The 25,902-nt window shown below is 41.1% G+C and overlaps 1 protein-coding gene across 1 annotated transcript in view; it reads right to left on the reverse strand.

Moving 5' to 3' along the window:
* Window positions 1-300: 300 nt before the first annotated feature.
* The window catches only part of LOC124805567, a 123,606-nt gene continuing 98,004 nt past the window's right edge, over window positions 301-25,902 (reverse strand). Inside the window, exons 3-4 of the mRNA XM_047266133.1 lie at window positions 21,936-22,055; window positions 301-548 (exon numbers count right to left, since the gene is read on the reverse strand). Of these exons, the coding sequence (XP_047122089.1) occupies window positions 301-548; window positions 21,936-22,055 (368 nt within the window). The remainder of the gene's footprint in view (window positions 549-21,935; window positions 22,056-25,902) is intronic.

The following is a 25,902-nucleotide window of genomic DNA, read 5'->3' on the forward strand; positions in this document are numbered from 1 at the left end:
ATTCCATGGTAAATTAAAATTTCACTAAGAGTAAATAAATAAATTATTATTAATTAGTACGTTTATGACAAGTATGTACATTATGGATCCTGGATAATAGTCGTAAAATAACTGTATTGGGTGTGGACAGTTATTCTGGTACGCTGTAGCTTTATTGACAACCTTTCAAAATAATTTTGTGTGTATCGTCCCTCTGTCTCCTAAATTTGATGGTTGATGCGCATTGGCATGAATAACTGCCAGCGACGGAGTTCCGGGGGAAAGGCGACACTGCTGTCGAGGTGGCTGCTGCGCCATCTGTTATGCACTGCAGAAAACGGATGCCGCAGGTAGCGCCGCCAAGACGGCAGCGAGCGCAACTACTAGCAGCGCCACTAAGTGCTGCCCGGACAGTGCTGAGGCCGAGTTGCAAGGTATTCCTGTGGAGCTGTAGGAGGTGCAGGCGCACGCTTCGGTGCGGTACGCGCCCTTGGTCGTCCATTCGCAGCCCGAGGTCACTGCGTTGCCGTCCAGCGTCATCTTGCCGCACAAGTACGTTACTCTCTCAACTGCAACACAGGAGGGAGGCTCAATGAGGCAAAACTAACGATGTGAAGAAGTGTCACACTGCAAGCAAGACGCTTAGAAATATACCACGTTTCCTTATTCTAATCTCCATTTCCGCCATTTTTTTCACATGAGTACATGAACATATTGCGATGATGAATAGAAGAAAAGTATTTTGGGCATAAAGAAACCATCACTACTGATCAACTCTAAATCACTATTCATCTGTGTAGGCAGTAAGAACACAGTGGCCTGGAAGTGCCACACTCAAGTCTTCAACAGCATTCCTTAAGCCATTGTACGATGTGTGATAGACAGTACATGGTGTACAACAATTGTATACTGGCAGTGCGAATGTCAAAAAGTAATAAAACAGGAAAACCCATAACAGATTCGCATTACGAATCACTTTATTCGACGGAATGCAGATTGATAGTTTCACCCTTTACTGACCTCTGGTAGAAAAAGTGTCGAAAAACTGTAATAAGCTTCGAATTTTTATAAAATGTATAAAAATGAGAGTTTAGGTAAACAAGAGCCATGCTTCACTTTCAAGTAAACACTGAATGTGCACAGCATCATCTCTCTTATTTCTGGGCATTAATGTAACAAAGAACGCAGTACTGACATCACTGAAAAGAAAATTCCTGTAATTCACTTCAAGAAAATCGACGAGTTTCAGCACTTAATTTGTTGGTTAATGGTAGACGAGGGTTTCCTAAGATGGTAAGATCGTGCAGTTTGAACCCCAAAAGTACAAGATATTTGGTTTTATTTCGTTATGCAACACAAATTCTAAAGATTTAAACTTACATCACGTTGTGCTGGTTCTTTCTGATCAACAGCTATCGCTTTGTTTGTTACACAAATCGTCGATCGACCATCCAGATTTACGTTTTCCGTGATTTCCCTAAATCGCTAAAGACAAATGCTGGGCTGATTTCTTTGAAATATCACGATCTGTTTCCTTCCGCATTCTTCCCTAACCCGAGCTGGTGCTCTGTCTCTAATGGCCTCGATGTCGACGGGATGTTGAACCCTAATCTTCCTTCCTCCATTTTTTTTGGTTACATATGGCTTTCCTTTACTTCTTAGCTTAATATCCTACATTATGTTTCTTTTTTTGCCTTTCCTTTCCGTCACAAAGCACTGGACAGAATATATTCAGATGGAAAACAAGTGAACTGAACTATTGCTTGTTGCCGTAGGAAAACGAGCGAGAAACGTGTTATATCATGTTTATAACCAGCGTCAGACATGCTCATCACATTCAGCATTCCTCTTGTCACGAAGAACGGAATTTACATGCTTCTGCATCTACGAGCCCTGTTCAACAAAGACAGACAGATTTTTTCCACAAATGTTCGTTATTCCATTTCAATTTTTACATGATATTTTTCAAAGTACTCTGCTCCTGCCTGAATGCACTTTTTATAGCCATTCTGCCAGGACCTCGAGAATCGCCTCACTTTTCTTGAGCGCTGCTTCCGATTTCTCGAATTGAATGCGCCGAAGCTTAGCCTTTAGTGCCGGAACAAAAAAGGAAAAAAAAAAGAAAAAAGATCATAGGGTGCAATATCGGGGTTGTGAGACGGATGCGTTACACAGGTAATGTTGAATAGAGCCAGAAACTGCGTGACTTGATTTGCGACGTGAGGCCGCACATTGTCGTATTGAAGTCGCCACCCAGTCTGAGAAAGTTCTGCTCGTTGCCTTGCAGTGTGCCTCCGCAGTTTAGCCAGTACTGACTGGTAGTATGATGCTGTAACAGTAGAGTGAGCGGGAACGGCATGCTAGTAAATCATTCCAGTCAGTCAAAAAAATGTGTCCATCATCACTTTCCCTGCAGATGGAACAACTTCGGCCTTTTTTGGTGTTGGAGAACCTGTCGACTTCTACAATGTGCTGGCTCGTTTACCTTTAAGATCATAATGACGCTGGCATGACTCATCGCTGGTGATAATTGAGTCCAGAAATGCATCTGCTCCATTGCAAAGAAACTGGATTCAACTCACACAGCCTTTTGTCAGGGGGCCAACAGACGTGACACTCGACTGGCACAAACAGGGTCGGATGGAGGTGACCAAGCGTAATCGTAAAGACACTGCCATTACCCGCTGATCTTCACTGTCAGTTACAGCAGCTGTGTTGATGCTGAGTTCAGTCATAGCATAAGCCTAAATGTTAGGCCCACCTTGTTCAACAGGGGCAAATCGCTGTTCTTTGACGTCCTTGACTACCTAAACACTGTTGCACGAAGCAGTACATCTTCACTGTACGCTTGCTGCAGCTTTTCGTAAGTTACAGCGGCTGTCTGGTTTAAACAAACACGGAATTTCATTGAGTCGTACTGCTCCTCTCGGGTCTCCTTCAGTGCTTGGTATGTGAAATGGAAAGAGCGTGTACTAAGTAGAGTGTTACTACCAACCTACTGATGCGAGATTGCTGCCGCCTATGGACATTATACATAACAACCCGCTCTTTTCAAATATGCATGGTACAGATGGAAACTATTACGGAAGCTACATGAAAAAGATCAATCTGCCTTTGTTGATTAGTCCTCGTAGTAGAACTCATCTCAAGATACTATTATTAATGGCAAATTGAGCGGATTATAGAGAAATAAAAGCGAAAATATCAATTTTTTTCGCTGTCAGCATTTACCGTTCCCAGTTCTCAATTAATTTCCTTTCCTTCATCTTCCATTCGCGGGTGGTGCTTCGGAAGAAAGGTTATTATAGTGCAATCAGAGAAGGAAAGTAAGGGGAAAAATTCATGTGGTCGCAAGTTTTTGTACAGTGGTAGGGGTGAGTGTAATGAATAACATATCTAAAATCTTAACTGGTGAGGTGTGAGCGTTGACCATCTAGAAAACCGCGGCTTCTAGCGAAAACGTTTCAAAGTACAAAATTAAACAACATTAAAGTCCCTACAAAACCGATCATACTCATTTTTTTCTCTATGACTGACAGTTACCTCACTGCAGTGAGTGGAAAAATAGAGGATTATTAGAAATAATGTTTTAATCGTTAAAATTAATGTATATTGTTAAATAACGTGTGTTAAGAATAGACATTGAATATCTGCACCACATATAAGTACAGTAGAACCATATTAAAGATAAATTAAGTTCTGGGGGTGTAACAGGTTGGAAAAGCGGGGCTGGAGATTAGAAGTCTGACTGAAAGTAGTTCGCCAGATTGTGCTCATGCACTTCCCTCTTGCATAGATCTGCAAAATGAAGAGCGAGCACGCAATTCCCCCTTCTCTCTACCCCGCTGTGTCACACAAACTACCTGCAGAGTGGTTCACAAAATCATACGGACCCTTTCCTAGATTACGATATGAGCAAGTATGACATGTGGAAGTTTTGGGTGGTCAGGGGAGAATGCACGAATAATCGAAGTGGTTGAGGCCACCTCTCGTGATAAGAGGAAAATCTGCGTTCGAATCCCGGTCCAGCACAAACGTCACTATTGGATCGTATGTCTATACATATGATGTCAAAGAATTGGCAGTCAGAGAATGAAGTTCGAAGATATGTAAATAATAAAGTGAAAATACATTAAAATTCAACTATCACTCGTTTAATTGCCGAAAACATACACTGAGGTATTCAGGACACCCCGCGCCATCCTAACGAAACCAAAATGGAAATAATACCAAGAGTCAGCTTTTTTAATTTTGCATTCATTTCGTTGTTGTCGCATTACATGTTATGTTAAGTAAACCGATTGTTGTCTAATACTGCTATTATAACTGCTCTCCAAGTGAAATAAAATTCTTGGAGTAAGGCTGTTTTCTGTAACTGTATGTTAATAACTCAGTCTGCATTGTGTGCAAGTAAGAAGGAAACGAAAGACGAATAGAAAGATTACAGGTACTTGACGAAGCTGAATCAGAAGAAACGTGTGATAAATCAGATAAAGAATCATCTGATGCGTGTGAAGAATTGGAACATGGATCTAATACAGAGACGGATGGTGACATCAGTGAAATAATCTTTTTAAATTATAGTTTCTGTTTGGGAAAAGAAGAATCAACGAAATGGGTGAAGAACCTTCCACCAAGGAATGTAACTACGCGAGCTCAAAGTACTGTTATTCATGTGCCAGATGCGAGAGATGCAACCAGTTGCGAAAGCGATCTTAGGGTGCTTCCTTTTTTTTGTTGATGAAAGTAGGACCAATGTTAGAAAAAATATGTAAACATACTAATGAGTAGGTGAAGCATTTCGGGGAATTCTGCCCGGAAACGATACACTAAAGAGACAGATGTGACTGAAATTAAGGGTTTCAATGAGTTACTTATTTTGGCAAGATTTTACTGCATGGACATATGAATCTAAAAGATCTGTGGGACACAATTTATTTTGGAATAGAAGACATTTCACAATTAGATAAGTTTGCACCAGTCACTGTTCTTGTTCAGATGCATAGGATTTGATAGCATTCAGAACAGGCAAGACGGAAAGAAAATACGTAACCCTGACATACCTACTTTACTTTTTCGTGTCCGGAGATTTGTTTCAAAGCCTTTCAGCCCAATGTCGGGCCAAGTCCAATGTTTCTCCCTCCTCAAGCCATAGTTCGTCAAGGGTACACCTTGTGGGGCAGATGGAACACACTGTAGAAGGTGTTCCATATCCTGAACTTCACCACAGTCGCATTTGTTGTCTCCTTCGTCCTTGAAGCCCCATTTGACTAGGTTTGCTTTAACTGGTGCTACGCCTGTTCTGATGCGGTTCAGTGTTCTCAAAATCTTGCAGCTTGATGTACTGCCGCTGGGTATTTCTCGTGAGGCAGGGTAGTCCTTCGGAGGCTCGTTCAATTCACTAGTGAGAAATCTCTTGCGGGATTTAAGTCTGCTACGTCCACATGAAGAACCATGCAGCGGGTGGCGCTTGTCGAAAATCTGTTTAAATTTTTCTGTATGTTCGTGCGCGATTCTTCGGGATTCAGGAGGTGAGAATCCAGCTGCTTTGTATATTTTCCCAAGTGGAGTGGGTTTCATGAATCCTGTTGTTAGCCTGCATGTTTCATTAAGGACTGTAGTGACTTTTTTGGCATGTGTGGATCGGGACCATACAGGGCATGCATATTCTGCCGTGGAGGAGCAAAGTGCTTGAGCAGTTGTTCGTAATACAATCGGACTAGCTCCCCATTTACTATTCGTCAGTTTTCTTAAAATATTGTTCCTGGTAGCAACTTTTTGACAGGTTTTTTCACAGTGATATCTGTATGTCAGTGATCTGTCCAGCACGACACCATGGTATGTTGGTTTGTCCGTATGGTCCAGTTTGTTGCCATTCCAGATGACATTCAGCTTCCTGTTTGCCTGTTTTGTGCGGAGGTGGAAAGCGCTAACCTGTGTCTTAGATGGATTTGGTTTGAGGGAGTTCTCTTTATAGTATTCAGACATTACGTGTAGCGAGCTTTCTAATTTCCCTTCTACTTCCTCGAAGCTATTTCCTTGCGCTGTAATGTCCAGATCATCGGCATACAAGAAATGGGTAGTACATTCCGGTGTTGGTTGATCATTGGTGTATAGGTTAAATAGTAGGGGGGCCAGCACACTGCCCTGGGCGAGACCGTTCTTTTGTCGACGCCATCGGCTTTTTTTTCCGTCTAGCATTACATAGAACTGTCTGTTTTGCAGCAGAGATTCAATAATGTTTGTGAACTGATGATCATTAAATGTACAGTAAAGTTTTTCCATGAGCTTTCTGTGGTTGACGGTGTTGGTTCAAATGGTTCAAATGGCTCTGAGCACTATGGGACTTAACATCTATGGTCATCAGTCCCCTAGAACTTAGAACTACTTAAACCTAACTAACCTAAGGACATCACAGAACACCCAGTCATCACGAGGCAGAGAAAATCCCTGACCCCGCCGGGAATCGAACCCAGGAACCCGGGCGCGGGAAGCGAGAACGCTACCGCACGACCACGAGCTGCGGACTGACGGTGTCGTATGCAGAACTTAAGTCCACCAATGCTACACCTGTTATTTGTTTGTTTTCAAACCCTTCCTCTATGCGTTCTGTGAGTGCTAGGGTTTGACTGGTGCATGATTTCCCGGGTCTGAATCCAGCCTGTTGGGGAATGAGCTTTTGGTCTGCGATATTTGCTATGCGGTTTAGGATTATTAGTTCGTACAGTTTGTACAGATGGCACAGGAGTGCTATTGGGTGGTAGTTCTTCGGTTGACCTGCGTCTTTCCCAGGTTTTAGTAGCGCCACTACCTTTCATTTCCTCCACATCTTTGGGATCTTACACGTTTTTAAGCAATGATTAAAGAGCTGCAGTATCCATTGCTTGGCGCTAGGTCCGAGCTGTTTGATCTGTTCCACGCATATATCGTCGACTCCCGCTGCTTTCCCGTTTTTCATTGAGTTCATTCCATGATTAAGATCTTTCATGGTAAATGGTATTTCGAACATGCTTGACTCTTGACTCTGAATTCTGCTGATTTTTATTTTCTGACATTTCTTGTTGGGTTGTCCATTTAGTAGGAGCTGATGGGCAATTTGATTGGGTGTTATTGAAGAGCATTGTTTAGCTGTCCCAAAGTCACAATTAAGTTTTTTTATTAAGTTCTAAGCGACTTTGCTAATGTGGGTCATATCCATTCTTTCCAGCGTTTCGAACCATTTCCTTTGTCTTGATTCACTAATTATTTCCATTAGTGTTTCTCCACATTGGACTACTTCTTCACTAAAAGGGTCCTGTTCGTAAAGCATTTCGTACTCCCTCAGGATGCTCTTTGATTCGTCAGAGAGACCTGGGATGAAATGCTCTCTGCAGCCTCGGGGTATGTGTCTTGGAGAAACCTTTTGGAGGGTCTCTACGAACGTTTGATAATTTTCTGGAATTGGGTGTAGATTTGTTATTTCTGCATCCAGTTCCACAGCATATTCTGTCCATTTAGCTTTTTTAAAGTTTAAGCGTCTGCGCAATGGTATTTTCGTTGTTCTCAAAGCAGCGTTTATTTGGATTCCGATAGGGCGGTGTTGTGTTTTAGGAAAAGGTGCGTATGCAGTTATTAAGCATCGGTCTTCCACGTTTGCGCTTACAAAATAAATATCAGGGTTGTATTCGCGCTTCCAGATTTTGCTGCTGAACGAGCATGGTAGCTCAGGATCATGGATCAGGGATGTTGTTGTTGTGATCTTCAGTCCTGAGACTGGTTTGATGCAGCTCTCCATGCTACTCTATCCTGTGCAAGCTTTTTCATCTCCCAGTACCTACTGCAACCTACATCCTTCTGAATCTGCTTAGTGTATTCATCTCTTGGTCTCCCTCTACGATTTTTACCCTCCATGCTGCCCTCCAATACTAAATTGGTGATCCCTTGATGCCTCAGAACATGTCCTACCAACCGATCCCTTCTTCTGGTCAAGTTGTGCCACAAACTTCTCTTCTCCCCAATCCTATTCAATACTTCCTCATTAGTTATGTGATCTACCCATCTAATCTTCAGCATTCTTCTGAAGCACCACATTTCGAAAGCTTCTATTCTCTCCTTGTCCAAACTATTTATCGTCCATGTTTCACTTCCATACATGGCTACACTCCATACGAATACTTTCAGAAATGACTTCCTGACACTTAAATCTATACTCGATGTTAACAAATTTCTCCTCTTCAGGGATAAGTTATTTATTTCCGCCCACTGCTCTAATTTATGTCCGTTGTCGTCTGTATGTTTGTAGCCCCATGATGTACTGTGGCAGTTGAAGTCTCCTAAGATGAACTGCGTTTTCTGGTTGTTGAAGTTTGGCGGCAAAGTCAAGTTGAGCTTCTCTCCGAGCGGCTCTTATACTGACGTTACGGTGAAGGTGCTACACTCGACAGTCAGTAATTCTATGTTATTGTATGTAGTTCTGGTAGTTGATATTATGGCCATCTCAGGTTTCCTGAAGACAGCGCTGCCATATTTAGGATGTGGATTTTGTATGGCTAATTTCATTCCTTCTATTTCTGGTCTTATTGCCCCTTCTTTCCTGTGTGTTTCTTGTACACACAGTATGTCCCATTTGAGCGTGCGGCAAAGTTGTGATATGATTTGTTGTTTGTTTTTGGTGATACCCTCTACGCTTAGGCTTGCAATCGTCAGAGTTGGCTCTGAGAAGGGCCCATTCTTTTTGCTTTTCCGGTGTTGGAAGGATTGGCCATTATCTTTTATTGGTTCCGGGGGACGCCGGCATTATCTGACAGATGATTCTCGGTCTCTTATCTCAGATAGTGCACGCGTGGAGGCTCCTTCCTTGTCCCCCTGACACAACGGGAAATATCTGAACTGTTCCAGGCGAACAAGAAAGACACATTGCCTGGATATACTGCAGCGGATGAACAGCTGGTCGCTTTCGGTGGGAAGTGTAGTTTTAGCCAGTATGTACGAAGCAAGCTATCAGTGAATAGTCCGAAAATTCTAAAGCTCAGTGATGACAGGACTTGTTACACATACACACACACACACACACACACACACACACACACACACACACACACCACGCCATGAGGTGATACGCCAGTAAACAACCACCTGGGCCATACAAAATTTCAAACTCGCTGTAAGATGTTTAATTCGCCTGAACAATGCAGCTGAGGGGAGTTGCCGCAGTATAACGGCAGACAATTGGTTAACAAGCTGCAGCTTGTTTAAAGAGCTGCTGAAGAAGAAACTCACTTGTACCGAATATGTTCGTAAAAATGAAACCGAATTTCCTCCTGAATTTATGAACCTGAAGTAAATAGTAGCTTACTTGGATTTTAAAAGGATTTAACAATCGTCTCGTATATGCCAAAAAGGAAAAAGATGTGAGACATATTTCATCTGTGCACTTCAGTAATAAAACAGACGAGAGCAGAAGAGAGGAAAAGGAAGCCTGAAATCATCACAAAGTACTATTCCACAAAACATTAATCGATACATTGGATGAAGTGTGCGCCACCTACTCCACATCAAGAAAAACGAGACTGTGCAATATCTTCCCGTGTCCTCGATATTTCTGGAATAAATCCTCAAACAGCATTTACTATAAATAACGAGACCAGTAATATGGCTAGAAAATCGTTCTTACGAGAACTAGGTATACAGCCAATACAACAAGCTATACACAAGGCAGCAACTGCATGTCTGCCTGAGTCCATCAAACGAAAAGTAGCCAAGATGACAACACAGGAAGACAAAAACTAAGAACATTCATCAGAAAGACCAAGGCTTGCAAACAGAAATGTAGGCCATGAAAGGAACAAGGAATGAAGTATAAAGCGCCCAAGAAGTAAAGACGTTGTGGGGACGTAGAGACACTGACTCCATCCGCTGCCCTACCGCAGAAAGAACAACTGTGTCTTTGCCAGTCAGTCCTCTGCAGTACGCGCTCCATGCTAGACGCATTGTGTATACGCTGCGAGGATAAAAGTATTCTTAGTAAGTGACGGGAATGCGAATGTTTGTTTATCATCGTAATTGACACGCCTACTCCCCACTACCTACAACGTGAAAACAAAAAATTTTAGTGTGTAATATACAAAAAATGTGTCTGAGTCATATGGTTACAATAGGTAATGACTGTTTCGATGAAGAGCATGCTTCTGATTCGGAAAAAAATACAAAATAGTGTAGAAAACTCAGTACACTGTAACGTTATTTAGGCTTTAAAAGTATGTGACATTTCCAACATCCCGCGCCAGTACCAACATTATAACAGTCGATATGGGTTAAACTGGAAAACAAAGAAAAAGGTATTAATTGTTGACATATAAACCATCTTTGTTTTGTGGACGGATTTGTATTATTTGCCTCTACTGTAGATAGACTTCAACAAGGACGAAAGAATGCAGACCACGTTTGAAAGTAGGCCTGAAAATAAATTGTAATGAGTCAATGATAATGTACAATTAAGACATCGAATAGAAAGGCGTACAGATGTGCAACGAACTCACAAAACCAACTGACGAAATTCTGTGTTTGGAGCACCTGAAGATAATGACTGGGTGGAGAGTGAAGGAAGGAAACATATGAATAGAACTTGAGTGCAGTGTAAGCTTCCGACTGTGACTTAACAGTGAGCAGGACTGTAGCGGCAGCAGCAGGTGCTGTTTAAACTGCAAAGAGCAGACACTTTCTCTTCGATAATCCGAAAGCGTGCCTGAATACCAGTCAGACGTATCAGTGGCGTTAAAAAGCGAAATGGCAGAGATCAATGTATTAATCGCACGTTGCGTTTTCTTCTGTGTGAAATATCTGTGCAAGTTTGTGGTGAAAACAGAGAAATTTATTTATTAACGTGTTGATGGCGGTCAGTGGTAACCAAAACTGGCTGTGGCTGGTGCACATCCTCTAACCTAGGGTTTCCCAAACTGTATTCTTCGTGAAGTGACTAAGTGCTCTTAGAAAAACTATTACCAACATGGCATATTTTTTCGACATTTTGACGACACTAATTGTTTTTTTTTAATTTCCTTATGTTTTCTGTGTTATTGATTATGACTTAAAATTGAAACAATCACCGCATAAAACAAGTTTTTCTCATTTTCTAAAATTTTATTAACCTTCAAAATAAACAAGGTGTTCCATCAAAGTACCGAGATTCGCAAAATATTCCATCACACCAAAAGTTTGGGAACACCAGCTTAAACCTAATGGCAGGGTAGCTTTCCTACCTGGAATGTATTACTTCTTACGTTTGGGACCATGAGAAATGAATGACGAGAGAGTAGTGGGAGCTTAAACAATATGTCTGCTACAGGAATTTTGCAATTAATATATGTTGTCAATTTTGTTTTATAGCACTGAGACATAGATTAAGAAGTGAGATCTATTTAAGAAATTGAGTGTTCCTCAGATATAAAAACAAACAGATGTATCAGGGAACAACCTGGAGTGCAGAATGAATCGTGACTTTCACCGAAATGACATGGAGGTGGGCAGGACATGCAGGCAGTCACGTAGATTTGAAACGAGCCAAGTAAATATTTCACTAGACTGCAAGAGTCAAGAAACGAGGGAGGAAGACGATTTGATGAAAGTTTGGTAGATGAATTCAAAAACAAATAGGAACAACGTGGATGCTTAAGATTCAAGATACACTTGAAAAAGTCTAGAGATCTTTAAACATCAGTGAATATCAAATGCCTAATGACAATGATGGTGATCATGGTAGATAAAAAGTCATGTGTATAAACAATACAAAAATATACCCTGTCAATGCAAAAAGTTAGTTTTGAATAATAAAAAAGAAATGTTTAAATTGCGGTTTTAATGCTTCAGTTGTTCCACAGAGTCCCCCCACTTAAGTACAATAAGCAGAACCTTCATACAACCAGGTGAAATTGTCAGAAGAGTTCTTTTTTGGGATGTTGTCTAACTAACGTGACCCATTGATTTGAATGACGGTTATGTTGTCAAACCGTTGACGCTTTATGTGAATTTACACACTTTTCTTTTTGTGGCAGTTTTGCACTGATAAAACCAACTCTCTCCATCGGTGATGATTTTTTCCAGAATAGAATAATCTGCGTTTTGCATTTCAATCAAGTCGCCAGAAGTGTACACCTTTGTTGTGTTTTTTTGGGAGTGAAGACGTATGGGACTGACTTTGCACACACTTTCCCCTTCTTTGAAACATTCCGGATAATGTCTTAAACACTTGATTTAGGGATGTTGCTCTATTGCGATATGTGACAAAACAATGTTGACACACTATATCTGCACATACATTATTTAACATTGCCTGTTTATAAGAGACTGGTCGAATGCACGTCTGTTGCTTATCAGTTCAAGCTGCAACTGTAATTACTGTGCTAACATCACTCATACGCCAAGAATGAAATCTGTCTCAAAACTTTTTGGACATAGGGTCTAGTCTGTCCCTTTCCATACCATGGCTCGCTAAAAAGTTGTCTTTCAATATCTTGAAATACTATTGAAATATCAAAGTTGTTCATTTTCCATGGTACCAACTTACCATATACATTTCGCAACTTAAATTTCGATATATTAAGCAATTGCTCTTGTTGTCATGCATCCGTGCATGAAACAGATATCTGGAGTTGTTTACATACAAGTGGGAGCCAGCTGTGTGTGTATCTCAAGTTACGTCGACCATATTTTTAAAAAACGCAACTGCGACATAAAAGAGAAACTGAAACAATTATCTGTGTCAGTCACTTAATTTTCTTGAGAGGCACTTTTCGAGAACCAATACCCTCATCTCCAGATGCATCAACGATTAATATTAGGATTTTGTTTGGAGCATGTGTCTAGTTTCCAATTTTGAACTTATTTCACTACAAATAAGGTATAAATGTTCCAGTGAAAGGAAATATCCATTTTCATTAATAAATGGCACATGACTAAAACAACACAAACACTCTAGAGATTATACAGATGTCGAAATATGGGGTTCTGTAATCCAAAGAGCATTACCAGCCTACATTACATATCAATGACACATATAACATGTATACAAATAAAAATTTTCACCCTTACTGCTTAAAAATATCAACACTGGAAATATATACACACATCATCAAATTTACTTCTTATTGTATTGGTTTGGTCATTTGAAGTAACTAAAGAAAAGATAATAGTAACAGTTACTTTCTGTTATGTAGCCTGCTTGAGAAACTTCAAAAAAAGTTCACTGTCATTATCTCAGCTTTGTCATTTAGTCTGTTATGCCCATGCTTCCTGTTGTGAATTAACATTTCAAGTTCTTCTTAGAGGTTCAATTTGTTATCTTTGTTAGTTAGTTAGTTCAATATTTGATGGATCATTTTCACAATAAATCAGAATGATGTGGAACAAATCACTACACATTCGCATCGCAAATTAACTAGTAAATATGGCTACATACTGGGTATTTATAAAGTGTTTCTAATAATAATAATAATTCCTACCCACCACCTTTAGACATTACACTAACAGAAATGTGAAACAGAAGAAATTGTCAAGGAGCAAGTTTTTTGTTTGTTCCCAAACTTAACTTTGCTGCCTGCCAGGCATTTTATATCAATGGATAACTTAACACAAAATTTTAGTTTCATCATTGTGCCCCCCCACCCCCCCATTTTTTGCTAAAGAAAATCTCAATGTAGAGTAACAAATGTCATTTTTTCTTCTGGTATTGTAATTATATACATCATTCTTCCTTTGGAACTGTAGTGTATTATTTACAACAAACTTCATGAGTGGATAAATACACTATGAAACAGTAATGAGAAAGCTCAACATCTTAAACAGATGTCAGCAAGACAGTAGTGGCTGAGCACCTCATATCATTCTTACAGCACGTTTTTGAACAGTGAAGAGTTTTTCGTAGATGGGCTACCCCAGAACACATGACATCATTGATTAAAAATATGCAAAATATGTCAACTTACTGATTTGTCTCTCCCCAAAATTTGCAGCTATTCTAAGTGCAAATGTGCCCTGAACTAAGATATTTCAGGAGTCTTAAAACATGCTTTTTTCAGTTCAAATTCTTATGAATATGAATACCTAAGAATTTTAAAGTTTCCATTGTACTCATTATTTCTTCGCCATGTGTTGCATTTACCACTGATGTAGTACCCCTAGATTTACACATCTGAATATGTTGTGTCTTTTTAAAATTAAGAGTGATATCATTTGTAGAAAACCAATCAATGATACTATCATGAACTTTGTTTATCATTTCTTCTGCAGTTGTATATGTATGCTTGGATTGATTATAGTACTAGGGTCATCTGCAAAAACAACTAAATCTGCTTGTTGGATATTAGACAGATGGTCATTTATGTGGAATATAAGGAACAGTAATGGACCAAAGACTGAGCAATGAGGAATCCTAGGCTTGATATCTCACCAGTCAGATTAATTTCCCCACACTACATTGGTTGAATTACTAATTACAACTTTCTTTAGTATTTTGCTTACTTATGACATTATCAATTGGTTGGCTATACCATCAATCCCATAAAACTTGAGTTTATGTAGGACAATATTCTGATTCACAGACAGGTTGCAGCAAATACCAAATGGGGCGGTTTTGTTATTTAATACTTGTACAATTTGGTGAATGAACATGCAAATGGAATCCTTAGTAAAGAAACTCTTCTGAAACCCAAATTGTAATTTGCTGACGGTATTAGTGTTGCTCATGTGTTTAACAACGATATACTTCAGTCTCTCTGGAAAAATGCCTTGAGTTAGTGATGCATTGTATATATCAGGTGAGACAGAGCTTGTTATATGCCAACGTTTCTCATTGCTCTATTGGAAACACTGTCAAAAACAAGGACACTGGTCTATCAGACAATAGGACAGTGTGCGTTCCCTACTTCTGTGCCATTTCACACAAAATTGCTAATGTATTGAGATGATGTTATGGAAAACTTGACTTTTTCCATAGCAATAAATTATATAATGGACTGCTACGTAACATGAAACACAAGGAAGACACATTTCCAACATGAGTGTCTACAAGATAAAGTGCAATATTGGGATCAAGCAAGGACGAAGCTTCCAAACTAAATTTAAGGAACACACAAATGCAGTTACGTGTAAAACTCCCAATAATCCTGCCACAGCTACTCATATTAACGGCACAGGACATGGTTTAGATAAGCTAACCTAACAATACAATTTATAGTTCTAGTACCACATTACGATATCAAGTGCAAATTAAACCTTATTTGTAGCGTAATGCAGCTCAAAAGAGACAACTGGCAACATCTCGCAAACAAAACTGTACTTTAAAACTTTGATCACCCGAAGAAGAGTGTGTAAGCTCTCGAAACGCATCGTGAGAACAACTTAAAAGTGACTGACGCAGGTAACTGTTTTAATTTATCGTTCATATCTAAGTCTATTTAGCCAAGACAACTGATTAAAGGTAGGTTTCAGCCGCAACGTTCCAGAATCAAAGTTTTCAACAGAAGCGACAACAAAAATGAATTTGACAAAGAAGCAGTTTCAACGATAGATTTTCATGTAGTGCAAATTTATTTTCCCAGCAAACGTCAACACTTTTAGGGCAACGCCTTTAATTGCGCTGGCACAGGCCGATAAGACAAGCAAACTGACGCAAGAAATCTCTACATGCGTCGGTCGGATAGCGCTGCTAATGGCAGAGAACTTTATCGTTGATAAATTCGAACAGTAGTCATCTCACACAAAGTAAACTATATCATATTTCTTTACTTCCTGCATTTCTTTGTACTTGTATTCTTAGTTCATCGCTTTTTGCGTTTGTGTTGTTTCAGCTGTTCGGAGGCTTGTAACAATAGCTTCTCAAACTAAGAAGGTGTTGCTTTTAACCCACTGGCGATGAGACTACAGGTAGAGAAGAGAGAAGTCTTTCTGAAATATGGGTGGTAAATGAATTAAGTAAATTGCACTGATCATTCGGTATCATAGCGTTCCATTCTGGAAATGCAGCAGTAGTTGTCGATAGCTAAACGAAATGTGTCTCAGACAAAAATGAAAAACGCTTGAAACAAAACAGTTCATAGATAACGCCACAAAGAGAAAGGGAATAGTGTCGTTTCAGATCAAGAACAATGCACTGATTTTAAACTGAGACCGGTAGAAACGAAATGTGTTGTTAAAACTTCACAGCTTCAGCGAAGAGAAGTATCGAAATAGAATAGCACTACTTTATTATGTTCCATATCACATCAAGGAAGAGACTAAAGTGCCTTTCGCTACGATGCAAACTCTTCTTTTAGATCAATAATAATAGTAATTATGAAAGAGAGCTAAGAAACCCCGTACTTATGAAAAAAGAAGTAACTGTCTGGTAAAATGTTTTCATCATATGTGTCTACCTCTGTCTATCTCAGGTCATTCAAATGATGTTACCAGTTTCGACTTATTACCAAGTCATCGTGAAATCATCTGTTTTAAACAGGAAGAGAAAGCATGTAATAAAATTTTAGGAAAATGAATTATAAGTTAAACTAACTGTACACAGCTACATTAACATCCAGTCACATAGCCGAAAAATGCCGTTCCCTGGGAAACACGCAGTTTTCTAGGAACGAATTTCTATTTCTGTTTCTCGAGAACCGGCAGCGTAACTACTTTGTGTAACGAGTGAGGATTCAAGAGCATTAGATGCAGTCGCATGTCTTCATGTCTATGTTGATTTAGGCATTATTAACGACCTCGAAGCCCACATCCTGCTTTTCCGAGGACGCTTCCGCATGCTTGTGGCGAGATACTCGCCTCGGAGGTAGCGGTATCGAATCCCGATGCTGAAACTATTTTTTTAGCTCGTAGAAGCGTCCCATGGTTTTCCTGGAACTTAAATCGTCAGACAAAGCTACAAATGCCATCGTATGTACTATGCAGGACGGTAGGCGATATTCGCCTGACGTCCAGTTCACCCTCGCGTACTTTTCTCCGATTCTGTCAACACCAATGAAATTGTAAAGTTTTCGAAGAGAAACAGTAATCTTCCATCTCGGATTTGCGATTATTTTTGAAAACATTTTTGGGAAAATATCGATCTTGTAATCTCTATAAAATCAATGAAAAAACAGCCTTGATAGCGATGTTTATTTTATTAACATGACCGGTTTCGGCCTAGGCTTAGGTCATCTTCAGACAATACCATCAACTGAAGTTGATGATGCGTTGAAGAGTCAGTTGACTGTTCTACGCATCGCCAACTTAAGCTGATGGTGCTGTCTGAAGATGGCCTAAGCCAACGCCCAAACCGCTCATTTTAATAAAATAACCATCGCGATCAAGAGCATTTTCTTAGTGATTTTATATTTACGATTATGGTTCGTCAAAATTCAAACATCGGAATGACTAACGGCGGGATTCATCGGTAGACCGCATTTGTTCCTAACAACGACCGCGTGTCTCAACAAGTACGAGCATGGTTAAATTTTCATTCAAATTGCGCACTGTAAGCGATGGGTCAAACTGAAATATAAATGAATTCACTCTAAGAACGCCAGTTAATTATTCACATCAAGTCAAAGTCAATGACACTCATTTCATAAATTAAAATACTATTCTTATTGTGGAGAAGTCCGTTACCAGAGACGTCAGTTTATTAGCTCTCTCGAATTAATTAAATCACATTACAACAAATGTGTAACTGAGAATGCATAATATACAATAAATATTAAATTAGATTGAGTGAGGTACCCTGAATAAATCTCTTGTGGTCGCAAAACTTTACACTGAATATCCTAAGCTTGTTCAACAATCGCATATTGCATTTAACGACGCGCACCATAGGGGAAAAAAATAGTTAAATCCAACAACATTCTATCTCTTCGTAACAATTACCTAAACCTCATAATCTTGATGTAGTTCACGTCAGTGGGAATATAAATTTTCTTCAGAAGTAATACTTTATGAAAATACTCGCCTTTTAATAAGTAGCGCATCCTCTTCACAAACTTTCTCGAATAACAGTAGAGCATCAGTTACCCGAAATAATTGATGACGGAAGGGGCGGGGAGGGGGGAAGAGATAATTGATTTTTCCAAACATATTCTACCATTATTCATAGAAATATGAAACAAGTAATGCTGTGAACTAACGAAGTATGAAATAAAAAGCTTAAATGACCATTAATATAGAGATCCAGTTTAAGAAAAGAAGTCAAAAATTAATTTTTTCTTCAGAATTGAAACTCTTTTTTTCCTTTTTGCCACTAAATCCAGCATTTGTGTTAAAGACTCCATTTGGACAGCATCACATTCATTTAGTTGTTCTCATCACTCCATAGCCGTCTTAAGCAAGTGAAACACTAGCACACGGAATGGTCCTTTTACCACATAGTTGCCGCTGGGCTCTTCCGCGCCGTCACAAGGGTCTTGATCGCCGATGACGCCGACAGTTATTTCACGGTTATTCAGCCAGCGTCGTCAACATCACATTTGAATCAGTTACGAATATTTTCAAACAATAGATTCCTTAATCAGTCCAGTCATTTCGAATACAAAGTGGATGTTTGGTGGTTGTTGAGGCACAGTGATAGCCACATCTGAAGAAAGGACATTATTCTAAGCTCTGTGTAGTTTCTGAAAACTATTTTACTGTCGTTTTCATTATTTATCTGTGCAAGATTACATCTTGATTGTCAAGTACAGTGACAAAATTTATAGTGATATTAATATTCATTTTTATACCCGATATTGTTGCCTTTACAAGAACATATTCCTGAGCAAAGCTTCATCGGAAAGCATCTTCGTTCAACTGCTCCATTATTTTCAGACTATGGGAAACACTAAGAACAAAGCCTTCACGTTTAATCGCCTTTGCGTACGGCAAAAACAACTGCATGATCTGTCAAAGCGAACGCTCAAATGTTAAACAGGAACGCAGCAATGACGGCTGGCAGGGAGAGGGAAACCGTTGAACTGGCTATAGCTGGAGTCAGGAAGGATGGTACTCGAGTTTATGCTTGTTCTGCCCACCTATATCGCACATTTTCCGACAGCCCTCTGGCTGTTAAAGCCACTAAAATGAAACGCTGTGGATGCAACTAAGAAATGATGCAAAATCCCTCGGAACAGTTATTTCCTGAAGTTGTTTTAAACTGAGTTACATATCTGATATGAGTGAATCTGAGTAACTTATTTTTTCCAAAGTAAAAAAGAAAATTTCATCCAAATAATATCCGCGCTGATTACTTTTTGGCTTGTCTGTGTATCAAATTTGATCAAATGGTTTTGCATAGAGGTGAAGTTATCGAACAATGTCCCTCCCTCCGCTCCTTAAATACCGTACACTAAAATGATTACAAAATTAAACCTACACAATAATAAACCTTCTTTTATTTCCGATTTTTTCTGGCTTCTTTTGTAGACACATTCAGCTTATATCGTTTTGCAGAGTTGGCAACAATGGTTGTGAATGTCGCAGCCAACGCGAGCTTAAACGTGATTTAGTGAATTTTCATTCCATTTGTTGCCAGCTGTCATCACTGTTGGTAGTTGGAACTGACAAATTCTTTATGAGCAAGTGAGAGACAAAATTTTCGGTTTACAAGCTTTCTTTAACCGCAAAGCACGTGTAGATGAAAACCGCAATTGCCGCCTGGAACAGGAAATAATGTAATCCTCGTTTGTGACTCGATTTGCGCGAACGGTCATCGTTCGTGAATCGGACTACAGTCCAGTTTTAAGTGAACAGCTAAACTTCTGCATCACGCACGCAAAAGTTTGAATGTGCCGACTAGAGCGGTTTCGGTTAATCGATATTTCGATTGATAGGTTTTCGTATAATCGATGCCCTATTTCACCGACGGAAACAAAACTTGCACCGCACCTGATAAGCGTGGGCGAACACGGTACGGTTACATGCTTATTTTCAGAACAGTACACTGCGTAACGTGACACAATTTCGGTGAATGTCTTTCCACTTCCCTGCATCGTAGCTCCAACCACCACGTGATCCTCTGCCTGACTCGAGCAGTTGGATCTAAGATATGTGGCACCAACTCACTTAAAAAAATCACACTGCTAGGAGAACGTGAAAGTGCGATTCTTACACATCTAAACTCCATACACCCCAACATCAAATTCACTGTGGAGACTGAAACGGAGGGTAAATTAACTTTCCTTGACGTCTTGGTCAAGAGAAGGGCTGACGGCACCCTAGGTCATGGGGTGTATCGGAAGACAACGCACACTGATCTGTATTTGCAAGTAGACAGCTGCCACCACACTTCACAGAAGAATGGGGTACTTAAAAACTCTAGTACATAGGGCGCGCACTATCTCTGACGCAGAGAGTCTGCCCCAGGAATTGGAACATCTGAGAACTGTATTTCGAAAAAATGGGTACTCAGAGTAGCAGATTCAACGTGCTCTCCGCCCAACCACTTGGAGATGGATGAAATCACGAGGGAGGAGGTAGGCACTGCGTTTATTCCATATACAGGCGCACTCTCGAGGAAAATCGACCGCATTTTGAAGAAACACCGGGTCGGAACTGTGTTTTGTCCTCCGAATAAAACTGGTGCACTGGTGAGGAGCGCCAAAGATGACCTCGGTTTGAGGAAGGCTGGCGTGTACCAGATTCCGCGTCAATGTGGTAAGTCGTATATTGGTCAGACGATGCGTACCGTCGAGGATCGATGCCGTGAACACCAGAGGCACACTCGACTGGTGTATCCGAGCAAGTCGGCGGTCGCTGAACATTGTTTGTCGGAAAATCACGCCATGGAGTATGAACGCACGAGAATTATGGTACAGACGTCGAGATTCTGAGACAGCGTTGTTAGAGAGGCCATCGAAATTCGCACCAATGACGACCTCATAAACCGTGACTGTGGCTACAATCTTAGGAAGGGTTGGGAACCAGCGATTGGGTTAATCAAAAGTAAATCGAGCAAACGTATAGTTGTGACGACCACGGCGGACAGAGCCATCACTCCGACGTCATCTCAGACGCCGTTGCAATCTGTTCCATCGCGCGACCGTGGCGGGGCGCGGACAGCGGAGGGAGCGCGCCGCGGGCGGAGGGTATTTAAATCGGCCGCCGCCGCAATCGAACCCAGTTCATTCTGAGCAGCCATAGCGTACGGAACTCCGTGCCGGCACGTTCACAGGAGCTCAGTCCGTCAGTTCACCTGATGATGGCGACATGTATGATCGCCGAAATATTGTGCCCGTTGGACACTGTAGACCGGCAGTACACCCGTGGATATTTTGATTAACGTGAAAGTGTTTGATGACGGTGAAGATAGGAGAATTTCGATTTTCCAGAATGAAATTTTCAGCAGCTGACGGTATTGGGCTTCCGGTCATCCTTGGGCTACTGATGTTCTGTCAGATTCCCATTTCACACTCAATCGTCTGTTTGCAATAGCTGAGATCCTCATAGATGATACTGCACATCATTTGACGTTGTTGGATTTGTTACATCGATCAAATTCCAATTTTTTGATCTCGCACTGGCTTGTTAAAACTCCTGTTGCCATCAGCATTACTCATGTAGAAAGTGGTCGTGCATCGACTACAGCATTATATATCTTTCCATGACGTGGAAGCTCCTTTAAGTCACGATTCATTAACCAATGTTTCCGGTTCTGTAGATTCACTATTAAGTGGGATTATACACAGTGGTGCCAGTGCACAAACAGTGTAAATGCTTAAGTACCAAAAATGGTTCAAATGGCTCTGAGCGCTATGGGACTTAACATCTGTGGTCATCAGTCCCCTAGAACTTAGAACTACTTAAACCTAACTAACCTAAGGACATCACAAACATCCATGCCCGAGGCAGGATTCGAACCTGCGACCGTAGCAGTCGCGCGGTTCCGGACTGAGCGCCTAGAACCGCTAGACCACCGCGGCCGGCGCTTAAGAACATGTCTCATGTTCAAATCAAGAACTAGAATAATTGTACGTGCCATGTGTACTTACGCTGGTCGTTGTAGTAGTTGGCGTACTTGAGGCAGACCTGGCCCCTGGCGAGTTTGCAGGCTACTTGGGACCGCTCATAGGTGTACCACATGTACGTCAGGTTCGGCGGCGTGCTGTCCACTGAAACAACACACTAAATATGTAGTCAATACGGCAAGGAAAACAATACCATTTAAGCAAGGTTTGAAACACAGTTTAAGAGGGCTATTCGGTAACAGAACTGTTGTCCAAGCAGGCTGATATGTTAGATTTATTAATAAAGGAAACTAATTTCGGGTTAGAGTACATTTCCTGCTTCAACTTTATAATTTCCGTCTAGATCGCATAAGGCCCTTTTACAATTAACTTTCCATAAGACTCAGTCTCTCTTAGCTACGCCAGATACTTTTTTCCTGGCAAAAGCTTCGTTCAGATCTCCATTACGAGCAGACTGATGGAGCTGTGATGGGTAGTCGTTGTCTCCTGTGATCGCAAATTTGTTTATGGAAGACTTCGAGGAATGTGAACTGGAGTCGGCGCCTTTGAAATCCACCTGTTTCTTCAGATATACTGACGATACTTTTGTTGTTTGGCTTCATGGTAGGGAGAATTTGAATGCCTTTATCTGAACTCGATCCATCCGAACATTTGTTTTACGATGGAGGTGGAAGAGGGATGGTTGCCTTCCCTTTCTTGACGTTTTGGTTAGGAGGAAGGATGATGGATCATTGGGACATGCAGCTTACAGAAAACGTACTCACACCGACATGTATTTACAGGCTAATAGTTGTCACCATCCGGCTCAGCGTGAAGGGCTATTTCGTACCTTGGTACACAGGGCAGTTATACTGATAGACTGATTGAACGTGCGTTGTGCTATCGACCAACTGTGCATCTAGTGATTCATGATAATTCTGAGTCGACACCTAAGTCTACTGCCATTTTGCCTTACGTAGGAAGCATTTCCAGCAAGATCGGTCGTATTTTACGGAATTATGATGTGAAATGTTTTTTCCGACCCCATCTAAAATTAAAGTGCTTTTGGGTTCTGTTAAGGATGATCTTGGTTGGCGTAAGGCGAGTGTATATCGCATTCCTTGTAGCTGTGGCATGAAATGTATTGGTCAAACTGTCACAACCTTGGAGGACCGATGTACCGAGCATAAACGGCAAACACAATTACAGCAGCCAAGTAGATCTGCTATTGCCGAACATTGCTTGGATACTGGTCAGCCCATGATATATAACAACACCGAGATATTGGTATGCACGTCCAGCAATTGGGCCAGTGTTATTAAGGAGGCTGTTGAGATTAAATTACCGAGAAACCTTGTAAAGAGGGATGGAGGTTTTTGTTTAAACTCTGTTTGGAATCCTGCTCTCTCCCTTGTCAAAAAACCTCACCTGCTAGTTCGTAGTCTCACTATCGCTATCTCTCATTTTGGTCATCTTTGGTGGCACTAGAGTTCAGATGTGTGTTATCTTCCTTCATCAGTCTAAGAACCGAGGTTTTAAATTTGCCTGTACATCGTCTGTCCGTTGCAGTTTGCCTTGAAAATGGCGGGGTGTACTCCCGCCGAAATATCGGCGGTCGCTGAAAATAATACCTGGATTAATACCCGTAAGTTGTTTGAAAATTGTATACGCCAGGAGAAACTCAGGTCTCACATTAATACCTCTGTCCACATTGCTCTTCTTATAAGAGGCGTTCAAAAAGTTTCCTTTGAAAGGCCGTACAGTCCAGAATCGGTATGCCAACTAGGCAAAATCGCTGTGAGCATAGAGGCATAGATGCATCATGAAGAAGATAACCATTTGGTAAAACACCATATCCTGCTGCGTGAAGAAGTCTGCTGCACATCCTCTCCATCGCCATAGTTGACGTTTGTGCATTTACCACATCACGTTGTAAACAAACGAATGCTATACTAATCCCTTGCCTGCATGTCGGTGCTCATATACCCGCAACGTAGTCGCCCTATGTTACATATACACTGCAGCAACGCCCTCAAACGAGAACTTTTTGATCATCCCTCGTAGAATGGGTTAGTGTAGTAGAATGGTGTGTTTTCTGCAGAGAGAAAGATGGACAGCACTGAGTGACGTCGCCAGTGAGCTGTCTCTCTCTCTCTGTGGTGAGGTACGAGATGTGTGAAAAAAGTAATGAGACTGACAACACTGTGAGCGATCTAGCAACGCTGTGCTGTTCTACCTGTGTCGATTTGTGCGTTCATTCCTTCCAGATGATCTGTCCGAGTTTCAGCAACGCGCAGCCGCGATGTAATTTTTCAGAGCACCATCAGTGTAGTTATGTTTTTGTTGTGTGTTACGAAAACGGAACAGCAGAATTTAGAGCTCAGACAAGTGGATACTGCACCATGACAAAGCCTCATGTCACAAAGCCACTTCCATCATGAAATTTTTAACTGCAAAAGGAATTCCTGTCGCTCTACAGCCCTCCAATCCCCTGATCGGAGTCCTTGTGCCCTTTTCGTTTTCCTGAACGGAAAACGTGTTAACAGAAAGTCACTCAATGACTCTGTAGATCATTAAAAAGAGTGTGACCCACATGTTGAAGGCCCATCCGGTCGAACCCTTTCAGCACTGCTACCAAGTATGCGAACAATGACTGCCAGTATATCGCTGCCAAAGGGAACTACTTTAAAAGGGATAATTTGTAATTAAAAAAGACTTTGGTAGGTACAAAATCAGTCTCATTACTTTTCTCACACAGCTCGTATATTACACTGCGGACACTACTTATATTTTCGTCTCTCTTTCGAAATATTTGTGTGGTCGCAACAAAACATTGCTGTCGCGTTTTAGTGCGTTACTGGTTTTTTAGCTTTATGTAGTTTATAACGAACACTGTAATGACAAAAAAAATGGTTCAAATGGCTCTGAGCACTATGGGACTTAACAGCTGAGGTCATTAGTCTCCTAGAACTTAGAACTACTTAAACCTAACTCACCTAAGGACACCACACACATCCATGCCCGAGGCAGGATTCGAACCTGCGACCGTAGCGGCCGCGCGGTTCCAGACTGAAGCGCCTAGAACCGCTCAGCCACACCGGCCGGCTGTAATGACAAAAGAGCGCCACTGTACGTGCACTAACACGAAAATCTTTGCTAAATTTTCTACATACGCTCAACATCTACATCTACATAGATGTTTCGCAGGGCGCCGTAAGATGCGTGGGGAAGTGTACCTTGTACACGATTAGTCATTTCCTTTCCAGTTGCACTCGCAAGCCGGCCGGGGTGGCCGAGCGGTTCTAGGCGCTACAGTCTGGAACCGCGCGACCGCTATGGTCGCAGGTTCGAATCCTGCCTCGGGCATGGATGTGTGTGATGTCCTTAGGTTAGTTAGGTTTAAGTAGTTCTAAGTTCTAGGGGTCTGATGACCTAAGATATTAAGTCCCATAGTGCTCAGAGCCATTTGAACCATTTTTCTGCACTCGCAAACAGAGCGAGAGAAAAATTCGTCCATACGAGCCCTAATTTCTCTGATCGTATCAGCGTGGGTCTTACGCGCAATGTATGTCGGCAGCAGTACACTCATTCTGCAATCAGATTCAAATTCTGGTTTTTTAAACTTCCTTAATAGTGTTTCTCGAAAAGAACGTCGCCTTCCTTCCAGGGATTTCTGTATTACTTGCGTGTTTTTCGAACCAACCAGTAACAAAATCTAGCAGCCCGCCTCTGAAGTGGTTCCATGTCTTCCTTCAATGATCCCAAAAAATCGAGCGGTACTCAAGAGTGAGTCACACTCAAGTCATAAATGGAGTCTCCTTTGTAGATGAACCACATGTTTGTAAAATTATCCCAATTAATCGAAGTCGACCATTCGCCTTCCCCATTGCAATCCTTACATGCTTGTTACATTTCACATCGCTTTGAGACGTTACGCCTAGATATTTAATCGACGTGACTGTGCCAAGCAGTACGCTACTAATGCTGTATTTGAACATTACAGGTTTTTTTT

Source organism: Schistocerca piceifrons, chromosome 7 (assembly GCF_021461385.2).
Source record: "Schistocerca piceifrons isolate TAMUIC-IGC-003096 chromosome 7, iqSchPice1.1, whole genome shotgun sequence".
In the NCBI taxonomy this organism is placed as follows: domain Eukaryota; kingdom Metazoa; phylum Arthropoda; class Insecta; order Orthoptera; family Acrididae; genus Schistocerca; species Schistocerca piceifrons.